The 16,832-nt window shown below is 54.7% G+C and overlaps 4 protein-coding genes across 4 annotated transcripts; 3 read left to right on the top strand and 1 right to left on the bottom strand.

The window, feature by feature from the left end:
• Positions 1–400: 400 nt before the first annotated feature.
• Positions 401–3,719, top strand: QBC33DRAFT_612269 (uncharacterized protein; the record flags this gene model as incomplete). Its single annotated transcript, XM_060432480.1, has 3 exons — positions 401–428; positions 663–3,141; positions 3,187–3,719. 3 exons carry the CDS (start codon positions 401–403, stop codon positions 3,224–3,226), a joined length of 2,547 nt encoding a protein of 848 aa, XP_060281929.1. The 3' UTR covers positions 3,227–3,719.
• A 254-nt stretch (positions 3,720–3,973) lies between these two features.
• Positions 3,974–8,129, top strand: QBC33DRAFT_612268 (RanBP1 domain-containing protein). Its single transcript, XM_060432479.1, has 10 exons — positions 3,974–4,207; positions 4,270–4,406; positions 4,618–4,779; positions 4,888–5,149; positions 5,206–5,334; positions 5,384–5,458; positions 6,917–6,935; positions 7,064–7,212; positions 7,269–7,655; positions 7,715–8,129. Exons 2-10 carry the CDS (start codon positions 4,326–4,328, stop codon positions 7,825–7,827), a joined length of 1,377 nt encoding a protein of 458 aa, XP_060281928.1. The 5' UTR covers positions 3,974–4,207; positions 4,270–4,325; the 3' UTR covers positions 7,828–8,129.
• A 1,073-nt stretch (positions 8,130–9,202) lies between these two features.
• QBC33DRAFT_516598 (uncharacterized protein) lies at positions 9,203–12,523 on the top strand (the record flags this gene model as incomplete). The annotated part of the gene is made up of 4 exons (XM_060426152.1): positions 9,203–9,882; positions 9,946–10,248; positions 10,313–12,063; positions 12,120–12,523. The coding sequence occupies 4 exons, from the start codon at positions 9,203–9,205 to the stop codon at positions 12,521–12,523; spliced, it is 3,138 nt and encodes a 1,045-aa protein (XP_060281927.1).
• Positions 12,524–13,151: 628 nt separating this feature from the next.
• On the bottom strand, positions 13,152–16,553 carry QBC33DRAFT_543718 (transmembrane GTPase fzo1). The gene is made up of 2 exons (XM_060428392.1): positions 14,006–16,553; positions 13,152–13,908 (listed from the first exon to the last, which is right to left on the bottom strand). The coding sequence occupies exons 1-2, from the start codon at positions 16,440–16,442 to the stop codon at positions 13,541–13,543; spliced, it is 2,805 nt and encodes a 934-aa protein (XP_060281926.1). The 5' UTR covers positions 16,443–16,553; the 3' UTR covers positions 13,152–13,540.
• Positions 16,554–16,832: the final 279 nt, after the last annotated feature.

Raw genomic sequence — 16,832 nt, 5'->3', positions numbered from 1 at the left:
GGTAGCCATTAGGCTTAGGCTGCAGCTCTCCCTTATCCTCTCAGTTCAAGTCATTGCATGGAAATATATCTCATCCCCTTTATAAGTCTTCCATCCTGGAGCATCTCGGACAAAACCCCATCTAACTGATCCCTACCTTGACCGCGCTTCCCATTGTGAATACTTGTCTCTGATACACTTTCCCGAGCCCGAATCACCTCCCACCTGACACGTCTAAATGGACTGAGCCGTGCTCCTTCCCCACCCCGCCGCCCATGTAAGGCAGCATCCGGTTGAGCGAAAGGTAGGCAGAAACCCGGAGGACCAAACCATCGCACCTGGAAAAAGGTTATTGGGAAACAGGCTCAGCTAAGTTCGTCGGCCACACTTCCTCCTTCTTCGATGTAAAACCTACTTTCCCATGCTTTTCCTCGACTCTCGTCGCCACCGTCTCCCTCCTTTCTCTCTCTTCGTACAACTTTCCCGCGCTGCCGAACCACATCAACCACAATCTCCCCCACCCATCCAGAACCTAGCATCGCTGAGTGAATAGTCGAGACATGCCCTGGCTCTTGTGAAGCTGACAGCTTTCCCCGTAATGGAACAGCCACACGAATACGCCCCTTCAGCCTCACCCACACTCGGATTGCCGTTGGCAAACCCTACGAACTCAAGCCCGACAGTAGCGGCGTCTACCCCATCTCTCTGCTTTCCTAAGCCTCAAGGTAACCGGCGTCTCGCCAACTGGGTATCCAGGAGCTCGCCCGACATCATGAGCTCTCCAAGCATGTCAGACGAAAACAGCTTGGCCGAGTCGGCTTACGAGCTCATCAACAGCACCGATGGGGAGAGCCAGGATGGCCGGTTGGCTGAGTCCGTCAGCTCACTCGACTATCCCCGCACTGATGACGTCCAGAGCCTCAACGGCTCCTCGGTCGGCTATCAGAGCGATACAGATGATGAGGCAGAGCAACAGTCGTCTAGTTCCTCTATCAGATACGCCAACGAGGCTCTCCAGAACCCTTCAACCCCACCTCCCACGATTGGCCTCCAGTATCCACCACCGGCCCAACAGGCGAAACTACCACAATCTATCGAGTTCTTCGAGGGGGACGAGGAGAAAGATGGGCCCCTCTTCCTCGGGAAGATATCGGTGAAGCATACGATCCGAGAGTTCACTGAGGAGGAAACGGCGACTATTGCGGAAGTCATGAATATGTCTGAGGCCCCAAAACGTCTGGTCGCAACTATTCGGCAGACCATGTCACTTGACTTCCTCTCCACTCGAGAGCCACTCCGAGTCGTGTATACTGGCAGCCAGATGGCACGAATGGATATCATCTACAAGATATCCTCGGCTATCTGCGCATCAGTGGCCGATGGCGGCAGCGACAAAGCTATCAACCAAAGCACCGAAGGAGTATTTAACATATTCCCCATCTCCGACTTTGGTTCAAACAAGCTGCCTGATGTCCACCTACTAGAGAGCTCTGGACGCCAGATCAGGGTCGAGGATTGCACTTCCGCCAAGGAAATCATCATCGAGGGAGGATCATTCCCCGGAGATACCGTGTACTCCCTCACCGTCGACGGGGACAAGACGTACAGGTCCCTGTTCTCCCCCAGCGGTTCCACCATTCAACCGAGGTGGACCACTCTACCTCACATCGCCATATTTTTCTGCACAGAGAACGATGACAAGCATGCTCAGAATACGAGGGACGTGGCATGGAAGTTCATGAACCGACACGGCATTCCATCGATCTTCATCTCCAATGATCAGCCCTTCACGAGAGCCCCCGCGGAACAGTGGAGGGACATTGTGGACCAGCATGCTGTCCACTTGTGCCTCGAGTCACGAAACCCAGAGCGGCCTGACCTTTCCCAGCGGCTTCCCATCGATCTGCCGTCGTTCCTCAACATTGACGCACGTCAGATGAATCGTAACTTGACATATTTGACTGGCCTCATCGAGCATCCGGACCTAACTCGTTCCGAAGAGACAGTCACCTCGCTAGTCCTGCCAGGAGAAAGGTCCTACGCAGATGTACTCGTGCCTGAGCCTTTGACCTTCCTCTGCACAGCCCGACGAGTCGTCAGAGAGTATATTGAGAAGAACCCCCAGCTCATTCCCCTGGCTACCATAATCCTCGGAAGTATAATCGCCATGCTTCTCGCGGTCCTGGCATCCGCTATACATTTCTCTCCTCTGCAAGGTACCACGATATCGACAGTTTCGCCCGGCTTTGTGCCCACTGTCACCTCCGTGGTGGCAACGAGAGCTCCTTCAACGGCGACAACCACCGTGGTGATCAACATCACATCGACGAAGACGGTCAAAATATTCAAACCGGAGGCCTCAGCTAGTACCTTGGCCTCGGTGTTATCTTTTGCCGGGTTTCTCTCCGACAAAGCATCAAGCAGCGTTACCGATGCTGAGACCAAGATGCCCGTCTGCTCGGCCGAACGATATAGCAACACCGAGATTCTGGTCAAAGTTCCACCTGGAAGCAAAACGTCGTGGGTCGCAAGGGGAGCAATCGATATTGACGTGTATCGAGGGGAGGATGCTGTCAAGACCAAGATCTCGTCCACCGATGAGGGAATCCTCGTCGAGATTAACAAGAAGGATGCCTATGGAGTCCTGAATCTCTCCGTCGTCACCACCAAGAAGCCCAAGATTAACGAGACGTTCGAAATCAACTTTGGCAAACCAAGCGTCGTGGAGGCTTTCGGGGCAAGCGTGCGTATCTTGCATGACATTGCTAGTGAGGTCGCCAACGCTGCCGATGAGGCGGGCCATTACCTGTCTAGCCTTGCGGAAGCGGCCGACATCACGGGAGCTGCTAAAGCTGCGCAGGGCTATTCACAGAAGCTGGGAGAGTCACTCAACCTCGACAACGCAGCCCGGCTTCTAAAGGATGCCCAGAAGCAATTATTTGGACAGCTTGTGTCACCAGACAATTTTCGCGAGGACATCGACTTCAGCATCCTGAAGGCACAGGTTGCGTCGAAACTGTGGTGGCTCAAGGTTCAAGGCAAGACGGAGGAGCGCGCCGAATACGAGCGCAACGCGGCGCAATATCTCCGATCGAGACACCGGGAGATGATCCAAAACCGGAAGGCCAGATCTCGGGACTCGTCTCGGGAGGAGAGCCATCAGTGCAAGTCCCGGAAAGGGAAAGGATGCGACTCATCCCGAGACAGGTCCAAGGACGGTATTTGGAAGAGGATGGTTGTCGGCTGAGAGCAGTGTTTTTATTATCTTTTTTTCTTCTTTTCTTTCCTTTTTTTTCTGACAATTTCCTGCCCCCTTTTTATGGGTGGACGGACGGGAGGCGACAACGGCCAAGGCGGTTTGATAACAGGAATATCACTCTAGGAACAAGGGTGCTGGGGATCTGGACCGGAGTTGAGTGGCTTGCTTGCTTTGTGAGGGGACGGATTACATGTCATATCCTCATTCCCGAGATAATCCTCCACTATCTCTATTCTATGCATTTCTCGCATTGCGTTAAGGACAACTACCTTAGGTACTCATATGCACCGCATCCAACAGGTGAAGGGTTGAATTGCCACAACTAAGGGGCCAGTGCCGTACGTAGACGGAGGATATCCTGAGGGAGATGATAATTGCAGTGTTGACATGTCTAGTGAGTTTGCAGCTCTTCCACTTTCTGTGCCTATGTTAAGGGCTCTACTACAAATTCCATTGGGACGAAGGAGAAAAGTGGAAGAGAAAAAAAGTGCTCTTGAGGAAGAAAGGAGAGGACGGAGTAGGCATATACTACTCTCAGTGACAACAGTTGATTGGCTAAGCCCCTTTTCTGCTTGTATGGAAAAGGGGATAGGAAAACTGTGACCCCACAATTTCCCCATTGATAAAACGTAGGCCCGATGGTGACCCGATGTAATTCACCACCCAATTATTGCAGTGGGGTACTTTCCGATGCCCAAGCTGGGGCGTGCTCTGTTGATTTTCAAAGAGGGGCATTCTCTTTCCCACCACCCACCATTCTCGAACCTCAGACTCAACTGCAACTACATCAACCTAAATTCGCAGTCAAGGCGGCAGAAGCGACACATCTCCGGTACTTCTGCTCATCTAGAGAACCACTGTCTATTATTCCGGCTACGGGTATGTTCCTACGCATTCCTTGCTTCTGAGATTCTTGTCACTGCGCATTTCACTCTGCCCCACATGCGCTCTTCGCGCGTTTGTTGCGAAGTGAGGTGGTGATCGCAACCCCCATACGAGAGCTCTGCTGACCTGTTCTCTCCCGTGTGTAGACCCACTCTGTGCAAAGATAACATCACAGGCATCTCACTTCAACGCTCTAGCGAAGATGTCGTCCACTGAGAACACCGACAAGCCGGTCGAGGAGGTCAAGGCTGAGGAGGTCAAGGCCGAGGAACCTGCCCAGGCGGTGAGTCTCCTACAATACAATCACAACCTTTCACCAAAGTCCCGTAAGGGAGACGGAGGATGTCATGATGCCGTTTGTGCTGCCCGTTCAGCACGGAGCTACGCGATTCCAAACGAACCCCCTACGTGGCATCCTGCTTACTCCACGGCCTCCTCCACTCATAGAACATATCATGAGAAGAATGCTGGCTAACTTGGCTCTCGAGGCGCAGGCTACTGGCACGACTGACAAGCCAACCTCTTCTTCCGTCTTCTCCATGTTCGGCGGTGGCGCTAAGAAGGAAAAGAAGGACGAGGAGGAAGGACGAGGCGACGTCTCTGGCAGCGCCAAGGCCCAGCGCGAGGCGGCTGCAGCTGCCAAGGAGGGCGAAGAAGTGAGTATTTGTTTCAGTCGCTGGTTTGCGCATAGTGCTGGCTGCGCATTGTCTAGCCTCATTTGTCTTCTGGACTTCTACTGACGTTTGGGGTTCTCCGTTTCCTAGGACGAGCAAGCTCCCGAATCCGAGGATATCCATTTCGAGCCCGTCATCCACCTGACAGAGAAGATTGATGTCAAGACCAACGAGGAATCCGAGGAGCAACTCTTCAAGATGCGAGCGAAGCTGTTTAAGTTCGTCCGCGAAACTAGCGAGTGGAAGGAGCGTGGCACTGGTGATGTGCGCCTGCTCAAGCACCTGGAGAATGGCAAGACCCGCCTAGTCATGCGCCGGGACAAGACTCTCAAGGTTTGCGCAAACCACTATAGTAAGCAAGACCCAAACCATTCGTTCGGAGAAACCGAGCCGCTAACTGTATTCTAGTCGTCCCCGAGATGAAGCTTTCTCCCAATGTTGGCTCCGATCGAAGCTGGGTCTGGAACGCGGCCGCCGATGTCAGCGAGGGAGAGCCCGAGGCTGTTACCATGGCGATCCGCTTTGCCAACTCAGACAGTAAGTCCCATATACACCGATGACGAGAGCTTACCTAACCGGTCGCTAGATGCCAACCAGTTCAAGGATGCCTTTATCAAGGCACAGAAGGAGAACGAGGCCCTTTTCAACAAGACTGAGGAGGGTGCGTCAACTGAGGAAGCCAAGGAGGAGGAGGAGAAGAAGGAGGAGGCTTCGTAAGCTCTGCCTGGCATCCTTCAGGACATGCAAACTCCGAGCCCCTCAAAGAAAAAAAAAGAAAAACCTCTGGCTTTATACTGCACATTCCCATATAAGCAACCATTACACCAAGGAAAGGGCCCCTAAAGACGTCTCAAGCAGGTTACCATCATGCTCGGGTTGGAGTGTTTGGAGACCGAATTCATCAAGTGATGATATTGAATTGCAAAAGGAAAATGAAGAAGGAGTTGACTGAGGTTTCCCCCCCCCCCCCTCCAATGTGAATTGGACACTGAACCGTGCAGAAGAAGGCAAGAGTAGCATGGCCAGCAACACTGAACCAGTGATAGAGTGCCTCTGTTAGATGGAGGACCTGTTACTCGTCCATAGTAGATAGACCGACCAAAATAAAGAAGTTCCCCCCCCCCCCCCCCCATGCGGTGATCTCACAGGAAGGACCAGTATCATGCATCCTCTATTTGTTAACCAGCACACACTTTGTCTGCTTGCAGGGTTGCAGGGGCTGATAGAGTCGAAGCCCAGCAGCGGCTACCCGGTGAAGGGTGGACTCTCGGGGTCGTGCAGGTCGCACTTGCGATCACACTTACGATCTGTGCACCTTACTCGGGATTCCTAGCCAGTTGGTTCTCTTTCTTTTTCTTCCAAAATCTCTGTTTCCCTTTGCTTTCGAAAACCTCACCTACATCCGATTTCATGGTGGTTCAACGTTTGCGCTTGCGCGTGTAGCTTCACCCTTTGCGGATTTCGGTTGGTATTCTAAGCTTCTTACCCCACTACGCCACAATCCATATACTGTGCTAATGAATAAGGTACTAACGGAGCTTCGACGTTCAAGGGTTCGCTTATTTGGCCAACCAGAGGCCTCAGATTTCTCTCAGGCTCTCCCACCAACATGGCTACCGTCAATAACGGGGCTCTTGAGCCTCATAAAGGTACGTACCGGGGCGGCCCACTTTCACGTTCGCGTCGCGGCAAGCATCCATCTTGCCTTTTTGCTCTAAACACCACTATAGGATCACATTATTCTTGCTGCGCTTCTTAATTCTTCTATCTAGGTTGTCAATCTTGACGCATACTCTGTCCAACTCTGTCGAGTTCCACCCTGTCGTCTTCCTCCGGAACGCTGCTACCTACTCAGGACCGAAAACTGACAACTATCTACCTTGAACAGGCCGCCGTTCAGTTGGGCCTGTCGATCGGAACCGAGCACCGAAATCGCGAAACCGCAGGTCTGATCGCTTCACTCCCATTACCAAACCCAAAATGATTGTCGAGGTACGTCTTAGCTGTATCTTTGGCTAGGCCTCCGCCGCCCTGCGCAATCGCTTCGTGTCGGGAGGCATCTGTGTTCATGCGATGGGCTGCCCGCTAACCCCACTTCAACAGCGCCGGGTCAAGGTAGTAACGGAGCAACATAACATGTATGTCAAGGCCCGACCCTCCCGCGACCCTTTTCTTCGCCGCGCGCTCTGGCGATGCCGTCGGACACCTGGATTCGGCGCATTATAGGATCGCAGGACTTGGATATGGGACTGACAGGGACTTGCAGCGACAAGCCAACGGTAGTGGAAGGATGTCCTATGAAGGAATGGAGCATCGAGGTCTACGTCCTTGACCAGGATGGCAAAGAGCATCCTGCCAAGTGCTTTACCAAGGTCGTCTACCATCTTCACCCTTCGTTCGACAACCCCGACCAGAGTAAGTCTCCGAACCTTCGCTATGTTTCTTACCTCGAGACTTGTTAACACGGGCAGCCTTCAATGAACCCCCCTTCAAGTGCACAAACGAGGGATGGGGAGAGTTTGAGATGACACTTGACCTGTTCACGACCGAGAAGGGGGGAAAGAGCACCATCACCCACGACTTAAACTTTGCTTCCCCAACCTACGAGCTGATCTACCCAGTTCAATTTAAGAACCCATCGCAAGCGTTGCAACAGATCCTCCGAGAAACGGGACCTCTCCCGTCCGACGAGGAACGCAAAATCAAGAAGGCGGATGGAGGGAAGAAGAAGAAGGCGTTCGATGTGGAGAAGATGGCGGAAGGTCTCATCAAACTTAGCGAGGATGACCTTCTTCAGGTGATCCAACTTATCCACGATGGGAAGGATGACTCTACATATGTCCAGAACAACGTCGACGGTGCGTAGCTGCATTGCAAGTTGAGACACCAATCGGAATAAGCTGACCGTCTTTTACAGCTGGGGAGTTCTCCGTGGACCTCTACACTCTACCGGATGACTTGATGAAGAAGCTGTGGGATTACTTGGTCGGCCTTTACCTCTCTCACACAGTCCAGAAACCTTCATGCTAACAGCTTAATGCAGAATCGAGCCAACGTCATTGCTTAGCTGACAGGGACGGAGGCACGGACACCTTAGTCCAAATCATGCATAACACCGGCGTATTGGCGTCCCGCTGGCTATCATCCACCTGCAATCTTCTGAGACCTTGCAGGGAGGATGAGGGCATCACCAAGCAGTATGGCTTGGTTTATCGGTTACACAGAGCTCGTCCACTTGGAGAGATCCGCGGTTTCTAGGACGGATAGATTTCTCTGTCGACGGGCCCTGGCAGAAAATGCTCATGCGTTTTTAATACGGGCAAACAAAAAGGTGGGGGGGAGGGGGGGGATATTCACGCGTTAGCTCAAATGTACTGAAATGCCTTCTCCTGACTTTCTCTTGGGCCAAAACATTACTAAGGGGAGACCGACCGGTTGCGTGGTCCATGACGGATGGTTTGGGATACTGCCTGCTTTCAGTGGTCCGGTTATATGTGACGACCTTCGTTGAAAGAGGTCCTGGCGCGAGGCTCTCTTCCGGATATTGAATACTAATAGTATCAAACCCAGATTGTAACTGCATTACACCGAAACCTTGCCGAGAAGTGACGTGTTCTATACAAGGTTTACTAAAGTTCTGAGCAGGAATATCCTATGAATACAGGGGACGGCAAGAGAAGACCTGTCTTGGCCTAGGTAGGTACCTTGGTAGGCAGGTACCTATCGACGTTGGAGGTGGTACCGAGAGAGGTCACGTTCGCCCTTTCATCACGGGACCAAGTTTGGCGGTAAGAGTCCCAGACTTCATTGCGGCTGAAAACCATTCTCAAGAGTGAAGTTCAGTCTGAACTGAGCCTCTGCTAAGCCCCTCTAGGGACCAGTGGTCCTATCAATATCACACCGACGTCCCCGAAGCCGAAGCTGAAGCGGTGCAAATAATCAATTAACCCGTATACCCGCGGTTCGCAGCGAGGCAAACACTAGGAGCCACACGCTAGATCTCGAGACACAATTCGTCGAAGAATCTCGACTTCGCTACATATGTAGACAATCAATTCTATTCAATTTTAGGTAGCTCTTGCAGGTAAAGCTAACAACCTAGACCGACTCCATCCGTGTCTATCCACCTGAAGCGGCGAACAAGACAGGCCCCTTTCCTCTTTGTCCTGATAGGCCGCCTCTCGCAAGCAGCCCTTAGCCAAGCACGACCCCGCAAAGCCCCAAGGACCGTTATTTCCCACTGCCCAGACCGTTTTTCCCGACCCGAACTCAGCTCCACCATTTACAACCACCGCAAACCGCTTCAAACCGACCAAAAGGATTCCACTCATACAGCTCTGCGAAGGGCGCTCAGCGTCGCATTGATCCGAAAGCTCCTATCAAGGAACCGGACGGGCTTGCCACCATGGCGCAATACGCTGCGTCGCCCGGCGAGGTCCCGACTGCTCAACACCAATCGACACCCGCCCCACCCCCTCCAGCGGGCTCGACCAGGAGCGAGACGCCCTCTCAGCAGTCCGGACTGGCCCAGCATAAGCGCGTCTACCAGGCCTGCATACCATGTCGGCGCCGGAAGGTGCGCTGTGACCTCGGGTCCGTCGACAACCCCCACGACCCTCCCTGCGTGCGCTGCCGCCGCGAGTCCAAGGAATGCTACTTCAGCGCGACGCGGCGGAAGCGGAAGACCGACGACGACGGCGCGATCCAGTCGCTTGAGAACGTAGAGCATGACGACTACATCATCAGGAACGGTCGCAAGCGCCTCAACACGACCGCCTCGTCCCCGTCTTCGGCCGCCGCTCCGGCCCCGGTCTCGGTGATCGACCGGAGGCTGTACAGCGATGTGCCGCTCACCCCCGGCGGTTCACACGGGAGGGCGCATCCTGTGAGGCGGCCTGGTGATGGAAGAAGCGAATCGTTGTCAGCAAGTGGTGGAGTCAATGGCGAGAGACGGAGTACCAGCGAGTTTGGCAACGTCGAACCGAACCAACCCCTCGAGAACCTCGAGGCTAGGCAGGTCATGCGAAAGGGAGTATACGGGCCGCATGATGCTTTAGACCTGCTCTACAAGGCCGCTACCGATAAGTTAGTATCCGGTCATGGATTCATTCCTCACTCGAGACTCGGAGCTGACATGCCATGTCCCAGCAGCCCGTCGCACAGGCACGACGAACCCCGTTCTCCGATGCGCAGCAATCCCCAGCCGAACTCTCGCCATGCCGGTGAAGACCCGGCTTCTCGCAAGCAGCCGCAGAGCCAGGGCAACGCATACCACGTTGGGCAGGAGTCCCGCCAGGGCGCCAGTCTCGACCAGCCCATTGATCCTGCGCTCATCAAGCTGGAGCCTTCCACGGGGCCGGGTTACGCCGAGGCGCTGCAGGCTTGGGCGAGGTTCCGCTTTGTACGAGCCGGATGGTTTACCGCCAGCGAGGCGATCGAATACATTGATTAGTTCGTCAAGATTTTATGTACCCCTTGTCGCTCTGTAACAATGCTAACAGATTCCCCCCCCCAGCTACTATGAATACCTATCGCCCTTGACACCGATTTCGCCGCCTACATTCCGCAATCCTGCGTCCCATCTGACTCTCCTGACGGAAGAGCCGATCCTCACGGTGACCCTCTTGACCATCGCGTCGAGGTACAGGCGCATGGGTGGCACGGGGGGCCATTGTCGTTCGCATGCCATTCATGAGCAGCTCTGGACTTACCTCCGCGGCATGATAGAGCGAGTTGTGTGGGGTCAGGAAGCCTTCGGTGGCGGGTTCTGTGGTTCTGGGGTGGATGAGGCCCAGAGCTCCAGCACTGCCCCGTGGAGGGGACTCCGCCGGGGCAGCTTGAGAACCCTCGGCACAATAGAGTCGTTGATGATTCTTACCGAGTGGCACCCGCGGGCTCTCCACTTCCCACCCAGCGAGGCAATTGATGAGCTTCTGCTACCCGCGTCCTATACCAGTTCCGACAACAACGTTGACGAGGATGGGAACCAGCGGCCCGCCTTTGGAGGGAAGAGGATCGAGAGCTGGCTCGAACCTGCTTGGAGGAGCGATCGCATGTGCTGGATGCTTCTCAGTACCGGCATGGGCCTCGCATACGAGCTTGGCGTATTTGACGACATCGATGAAATGCTCACCGCGGGAGCAATCACGAGGCCGGAATATGAGGAGGAAACCTATCGCCTACGGGCATATCGCATCAAGAGATTACTTTTGATCTATCTGACCCAGCTCGCTGGAAGGCTTGGCTGGACTAGCATGGTTCCCGAGAGTCTTCGCAGGTCTGACCCCGTCGTATCACGGAGGCGTCCGGCCTCGGGTGAAGGCGCTACGCCGGGGACAAATGTCTCCTCGCTGTCTAATACTTTCAACTACATTCCCGACCTAGAGCTTGATGACCAGATCATCCACTGTTGGGCCGGTATCAGCAACGCTATGCACGTTGGGAACGAAAAGCTCTTCAGATCCAGGCAGCACACGACGGACATTATCCAAAACGGGAAATATACTGTCCTCCTCAAGGAATTCCAGCCGATGCTGCAGGATTGGTTCAAAGAATTCGAACGTTTCAGGCTGCCTCCGCACATTCGCCACATCCTCACAATCGAATACGAATACGTGAGAATATACGTCAACTCCCTCTCGCTGCAAGCCGTCGTGGAGCGGTGTACCAGCAACGCGGGTGGTGCCGCAGCCCCCGGGGGGGTTGTGTCAGGGCAATCCGCACTGCAGCTTTCGCCTCAGACGCAGAACTACTACGGCAAGCTTCCGCTGGGCCAGCTTGGCGGCTTCACCGCCCAAGACCAGGAGTACGTCAAAGAGGTTGTTAACGGCAGCCGGAACCTGCTGCGGACCGTGGTTGAGGGGCTGCTTCCGGGCGACTATCTCAAGCATGCCCCCGTCCGGACGTATTTCCGGATCATTAGCGGCGCCATGTTCCTGCTGAAGACATTTGCTCTTGGTGCTCCAAGGTCGGACGTCGAGATCAGCATCCAACTGATGGATCGGACCGTCGACGCCCTACGGAACTGCGTCGCGGACGACGTCCATCTGGGGATCCGTTTCGCCGACCTGCTTGAATCTCTCACCAGCCGTCTCCGCAACCGCTTTATTCACGCGCCGCCGCCGCCAGTCTCTGCTGCGGATGTTCGAAGCCCGGGCCCGAATCAGGCCGAGTCTGGAAATGGGGCCGGCATGAACGGACTGGGACAGGCAGGCCATCAAGCAGGCGGATCGGAATCGTGGTCAAGACCTCGGGAAGGAATGCCCGGTAAGTTTGGATACTATCCCACCCTTGTACGGGACAGCTGCTAAAACCATCCACAGAGCGATCCAGCACGCCGGCCAACATCTCGGCCACACCCTTCGACCTGGCATCGGGCACCTTCCCGTACCCGCCGGGTCCGGCGTCCGTGCTCGGACCGACGACACCGGCCGGCATGACCGGCGGCCTGGGCGATAACGGCGGCGGCGGCTTGACTCAGGCCGCCGGCGGCGGCGTCAACAACAACCATGACCACGGGCTCATGGACGGCTCCGACTGGAACGACCCCAGTAACGAGATGTGGTACCTGCCGCCCGGACCGGCCTTCTTCCAGAACATGGACAATACCAGCGTCGCGATGACGGCGGAGGGTATCCACGTCGGCGGGCTTGACCTGCTCGAGTACATGGCCATGGACCCAATGGATGGCCAGTTTGGCGGGATGATGGATGGGAATGGGTTCTGATAGGGTGTTACTTGACGAGAGACGAAGGTTGGGGGGGCACTATATGGTGTTTACGGTATGTGTTGAAGGGAAGGTAAGATGAACGTCACTAAAAGGTGGGGGGTTCAGGAGAAAAGGAAAGGACGAGAAAAAAAAGGGCGGGTTTGGAATGCGGCGCGACCGGAATGTTCTTCGACTAAGGTATGATGAGACTTGCTGTCTTTCCATTTTTGCGATCTCGAAAACTACCGGAAGACAAAAGCGTGTACGAGGTACTTGCTGGGAACTTCTAGCCTTCCCCCCCACCACTAATTGATGACGGGGTGGGAGGGTGGATGTATGTATGGATGGATGGATGTGTCGTCCTCCTGTTGTGGGCCTGAGCTGGAACTGACTGACTTCGGTGGTATTTTTGACTGGGAGATGATACCCCCCATGGGCGACTGCTGTATTTATATCCTTTGAGACCTAGTTTATGATAAGCCTGGGGTTACATGCCTGCTTTGGATTCTTGTCCCGGGTGCTTGCCCTCCTAAAGGGGTTGTCGCTGCTGCCCGAGCCGGTCCCGATGTTGATGAACCCCTTTTCGGGAGGGTTTTCAGCTGGTATGAAGTGCCAATTTCTGGACGATGCATTCATTTGCAACTAATAGGATTAAGAGGTGTCTTTTTTTTGTCTTTCTCTACGGAAGCTAGTAGACCAAATTCCATATGTACGTGCCAAGTCGCAACGAGGTGAAAGACGAGGGTGTTGCGTCTAAGCTGTGAAGATCCCAACCTTCCACCCTGCTAGTGTACTTGCTGCTCTTTTTAGGCAACCTTCCCCGGATTATGTACCCACATCCTCCTCGGCTTGCTCCTTGTTCAACCTCCTCAAGTCGTGCTAATGAGCAGGGGAGACACTCGCATTGCTGCAACACATAAAACGTTTCATTGATGAGAAGGGGGGTTTTCCACAATCTCCAGCGGTTCCCGACAACCATAACGCCTCCCCTTCGCGCCCGAAAAAGAAGAAGAAAACGCAAATCAGTGCACAGAATCAGTCTAATCCTCCAACCCCATCCTCCATACCGGGCGGATGGGCATCCAGATCAACACCGTTGACCAGGCCCCTCTGGTGGCCGCTTTCGCGGACGAGGTTTCCAAAGTACTTGAGGGCGTCGCTGCTCTCGGCGCGCACCTTCAGCGTCTCGTCGCGGCGGCTGCCGAGCTGCTCGACGGAGCGCTGGAGGCCGACCCGGAGGGAGTCGGCCGGGAAGCGGAGGACCTTGCGCACGGAGCCGGCGATCCGGGCCGAGTTGGCGTGTACGTAGTCGATGGTGGCCAGCTGGGAGGAGATCTTGGCGCTTAGGCGCTGTGGGAGGGACTGCGGGATTTGGTTGAGGACGTAGTAGGCGGCTGCCATTGCTGTGGGGGGTGGGAGTGTCAGCGAAGTCGGGTCGGAGAGAAAGAAAGGGGAGATGGGGAGTGTGAAAGTGAAGACTGTTTGTCTTCTCGAACTTACCAGCTACGACGATGCCGGGAATGATCATTCGGCGAAGGTTGTTGTCTCCAACAATTCGTGCGGCGCTCAGCGCGTGGTCCATCCATCCGTACCCGCCAATTAGTTGCGTGCCAACAGCAGTCGCGACTGTCAACGCCATTCCAGTCCCGGCCACCTTCTCCTGGCGTTGAATGAGGGTTGGCCAGTCGACAAAGTCCCATAGCTCGGTGGGGATGTCGACCTGCCTTGCCAGTGCGTCTCGCCGGCGGCGGAACATAACGTCGGGCCGAAAGTTGAGGTCGGTGTATTCATCTCCAAGGTGCAGGATGCCGAGCTGCTTGATGGCATTCACACCGCTGACAGTCTCAGTGCGGGCCTGTTCTTCGCAGTGGGTAACTGATGCCGCTATTTGCGATAACATGGCCTCCTTGAGATCCTCGGCATATTGCATTGCGTTGAACAGACCAGGGTACGGAACGCCGAGGGCATTGTCACCAGCGTGTTCAATGGCAGAGTTGAGGGTTCTTCTGGTGCTATCGTAGATGTTCTTGCAGGTATCCTCGATTGTTTTGTCGATCTTGTCGCTGATTTCTGCCTTCGCCTTCTGACTCGACTCCAGCAAGGGCTCGATCTCTTGCAATTCCTTCGTTACTCGATGCAGCTCGGACTCGGCTACCTCTGCGTTGACACTTGCTAGTGTGTTGATGTCGTTAAGGATATTCAACAAGTAGGTCTTTGCTGGGGCTAGCTTGGATCGAGCCCGCTTCTCCAGCACAAACCGGCGGAGGGATTGCTCCAGATTTGAGAAATCCCGCATCTTCTCTTTGTCCTTGCCCTTGCCGCTGGCATCGTCATCGCCAGGATCGTCGCCCCCACCGCCTCCGCTCGAACTTCCGCTCCCACCTGGCCCTCCGGGCGGGAATGGAGCAGTGGGAACCGCATTACTCGATACAAAGTGGACAAGCTCAGAAGACTCCTTGAAAGTCCTCGGACTCAATCCATCAACTTGCTCCAGAATCATCTTTTGGCACCGGTCCTTGTCCTTGATGGTATCGAAGCCGTTCACGACAATGAACAAGTAGGCCTTCTCGGCAGCAGCAGCCCAGATAAACTCCCTGGCCGTCATTGTGAAGTGATTGGCTGCAGAGACCACAAACACGACAACATCAATCTCCTCCTGCCGCGCAAAGATGGCTGTGGTTTTCGTGGTATCCATATTCAGGCCAGGGGCATCGATAAGGGCAATGTCAACCACGCCATTATTAAGGAGGGACTCGTCGATTGTTCGAACATCGCAGAGATACACCTTGCATTGCATGTAGGTGGCGTTGTCTGTAACGATCTTCTCCAGTTCGGGGAGCGTAAACACGTCGTAGGTTGCTTCGTCGTGGCGGTCGTAGACAGCGTCCTTATGTATTGCATGGACCTCCTCGATACCACTGTTTTCCCTCGCGTCCAAGACCTCGCAGAAGATGCTTGTGCAAGGTTGCTGGTCCTCAGGCAATACCTTCCGCCGCAGCAGGGCGTTGCAGAACGTCGACTTGCCAGCATTGAGGTCCCCCGTGATCAAAACCTTGCTCGACGTGTCCTCAATGCGATCTCGCAGCGATAGAAGGTGCTTGATGCTTGAGCTTATCCTCCCATCCAACAGCGACGCAATGGAGCCCTTTTCTAACGAGTGTACAAGCTCGGTTTGGTGGAGCGAGCCGAGCTTCAGGTCGAGCTTGAGAACGGAAAACTCCTGTGCGATTTGTGGTGTAACGAGTCGTGGCTCGGGAGCCGGACGGTTCTCTGCGGCTTTGCTCGACTCGGCTTCGGCTTGGTCTTCAAGAGAAGTCATGGACCGCTTTAGAAAAGGTGGTGGCGTAGATGATGACGATGGTCCGAAATTGCCAGAGATGGACGAAGCATGCTGGAAGTTTGGTCGCGAGGAGGACCGCGTGAGGCCATTGGTCTCTGCTCGCTGGATGGAGGGATAATGCGCCGGCCACCTGGCGTTCATGTGTTGTAGCCCCTTTAGTAACTCGACCACTTGGCTGATGGATCGGCCCAACGTCACGCGATGTTGGTTGTACCATAGTTGGTGGACCGTTCCAGCTTGGGCTCGGCGGTGTGCGTCGGTAGGCGGATGAGATCTCTGCACAGGCATGGGTCTATCTTCTTGGATTGCAGAATCCCAGGCCGCAGAAGCGCGTGGGTTTGAGGCGGAACTGCTTACTCCGTCGCCTGCGATGCTTCCCCCATAGCCCGAGTCTGGGTCCAGCATAGTCTGCAGGCGCGCTGCGTGTTGCGACGTTGAACCTGTGCCGACCGTCATGTACGCTGGTCTGTCGACGATCGTTGAAGACCCGGCTGGAGACTTGCCGGGGTGTTCCGTATCGCCATCGGTATCGCGGTCTCCGTCGATCTCCTGCGCAAAGGGAGACTTTCCTTTGGGTGAGAAGTATTCCTGGCTCATTGTCGAGTGTGAAGACCCATCTGATCCGTTGCGAGTTAGCACTGAGAGAGCGCGTGGCGCAAGATCTGGAGGATCATGGGAAGTCGTTAACAGGTGATACGTAAATTCTTGCTCGCGTTTAATGGGAGACGTTCCTACGACCGGAGCGGCAAATTTCCTTAGAGCATCAGAAGCTTTCTGATGATTGGACAGAATTTCTCGCCCCGCTAGTAGGCCGTTAGCGACGTAATCACCAATCTAGCCACAAACCACATCAGCCACAGCAGGGATCGGGCGGCAACCCAAAGGCTGAAGCCAAGCATTGTGAGGTCAGCTCGACCCCGTTTGAACCAGCTGGAATCCTTTGGAGTTGGCTCTGCTTCTAAACACACAACCGTCTCTTTTACAACC

This window comes from Phialemonium atrogriseum (genome assembly GCF_030411735.1).
Source record: "Phialemonium atrogriseum strain 8032-3 unplaced genomic scaffold QBC33scaffold_18, whole genome shotgun sequence".
In the NCBI taxonomy this organism is placed as follows: domain Eukaryota; kingdom Fungi; phylum Ascomycota; class Sordariomycetes; order Cephalothecales; family Cephalothecaceae; genus Phialemonium; species Phialemonium atrogriseum.
The sequence above is the reverse complement of the archived record's forward strand: the minus strand, read 5'-3'. Positions and strand labels throughout refer to the sequence as shown.

Excerpts from the sequence above, each read along its gene's own strand:
- QBC33DRAFT_612268 (XM_060432479.1), top strand. The coding sequence starts at position 4,326 with ATGTCGTCCACTGAGAACACCGACAAGCCGGTCGAGGAGGTCAAGGCT. Across the intron at positions 4,780-4,887 it reads CTGCCAAGGAGGGCGAAGAA|GACGAGCAAGCTCCCGAATC; the intron begins GTGAGTATTTGT and ends TCCGTTTCCTAG. Across the intron at positions 7,656-7,714 it reads TGTCCAGAACAACGTCGACG|CTGGGGAGTTCTCCGTGGAC; the intron begins GTGCGTAGCTGC and ends CGTCTTTTACAG.
- QBC33DRAFT_543718 (XM_060428392.1), bottom strand. The coding sequence starts at position 16,442 with ATGAGCCAGGAATACTTCTCACCCAAAGGAAAGTCTCCCTTTGCGCAG. Across the intron at positions 13,909-14,005 it reads TCCCGGCATCGTCGTAGCTG|CAATGGCAGCCGCCTACTAC; the intron begins GTAAGTTCGAGA and ends CACCCCCCACAG.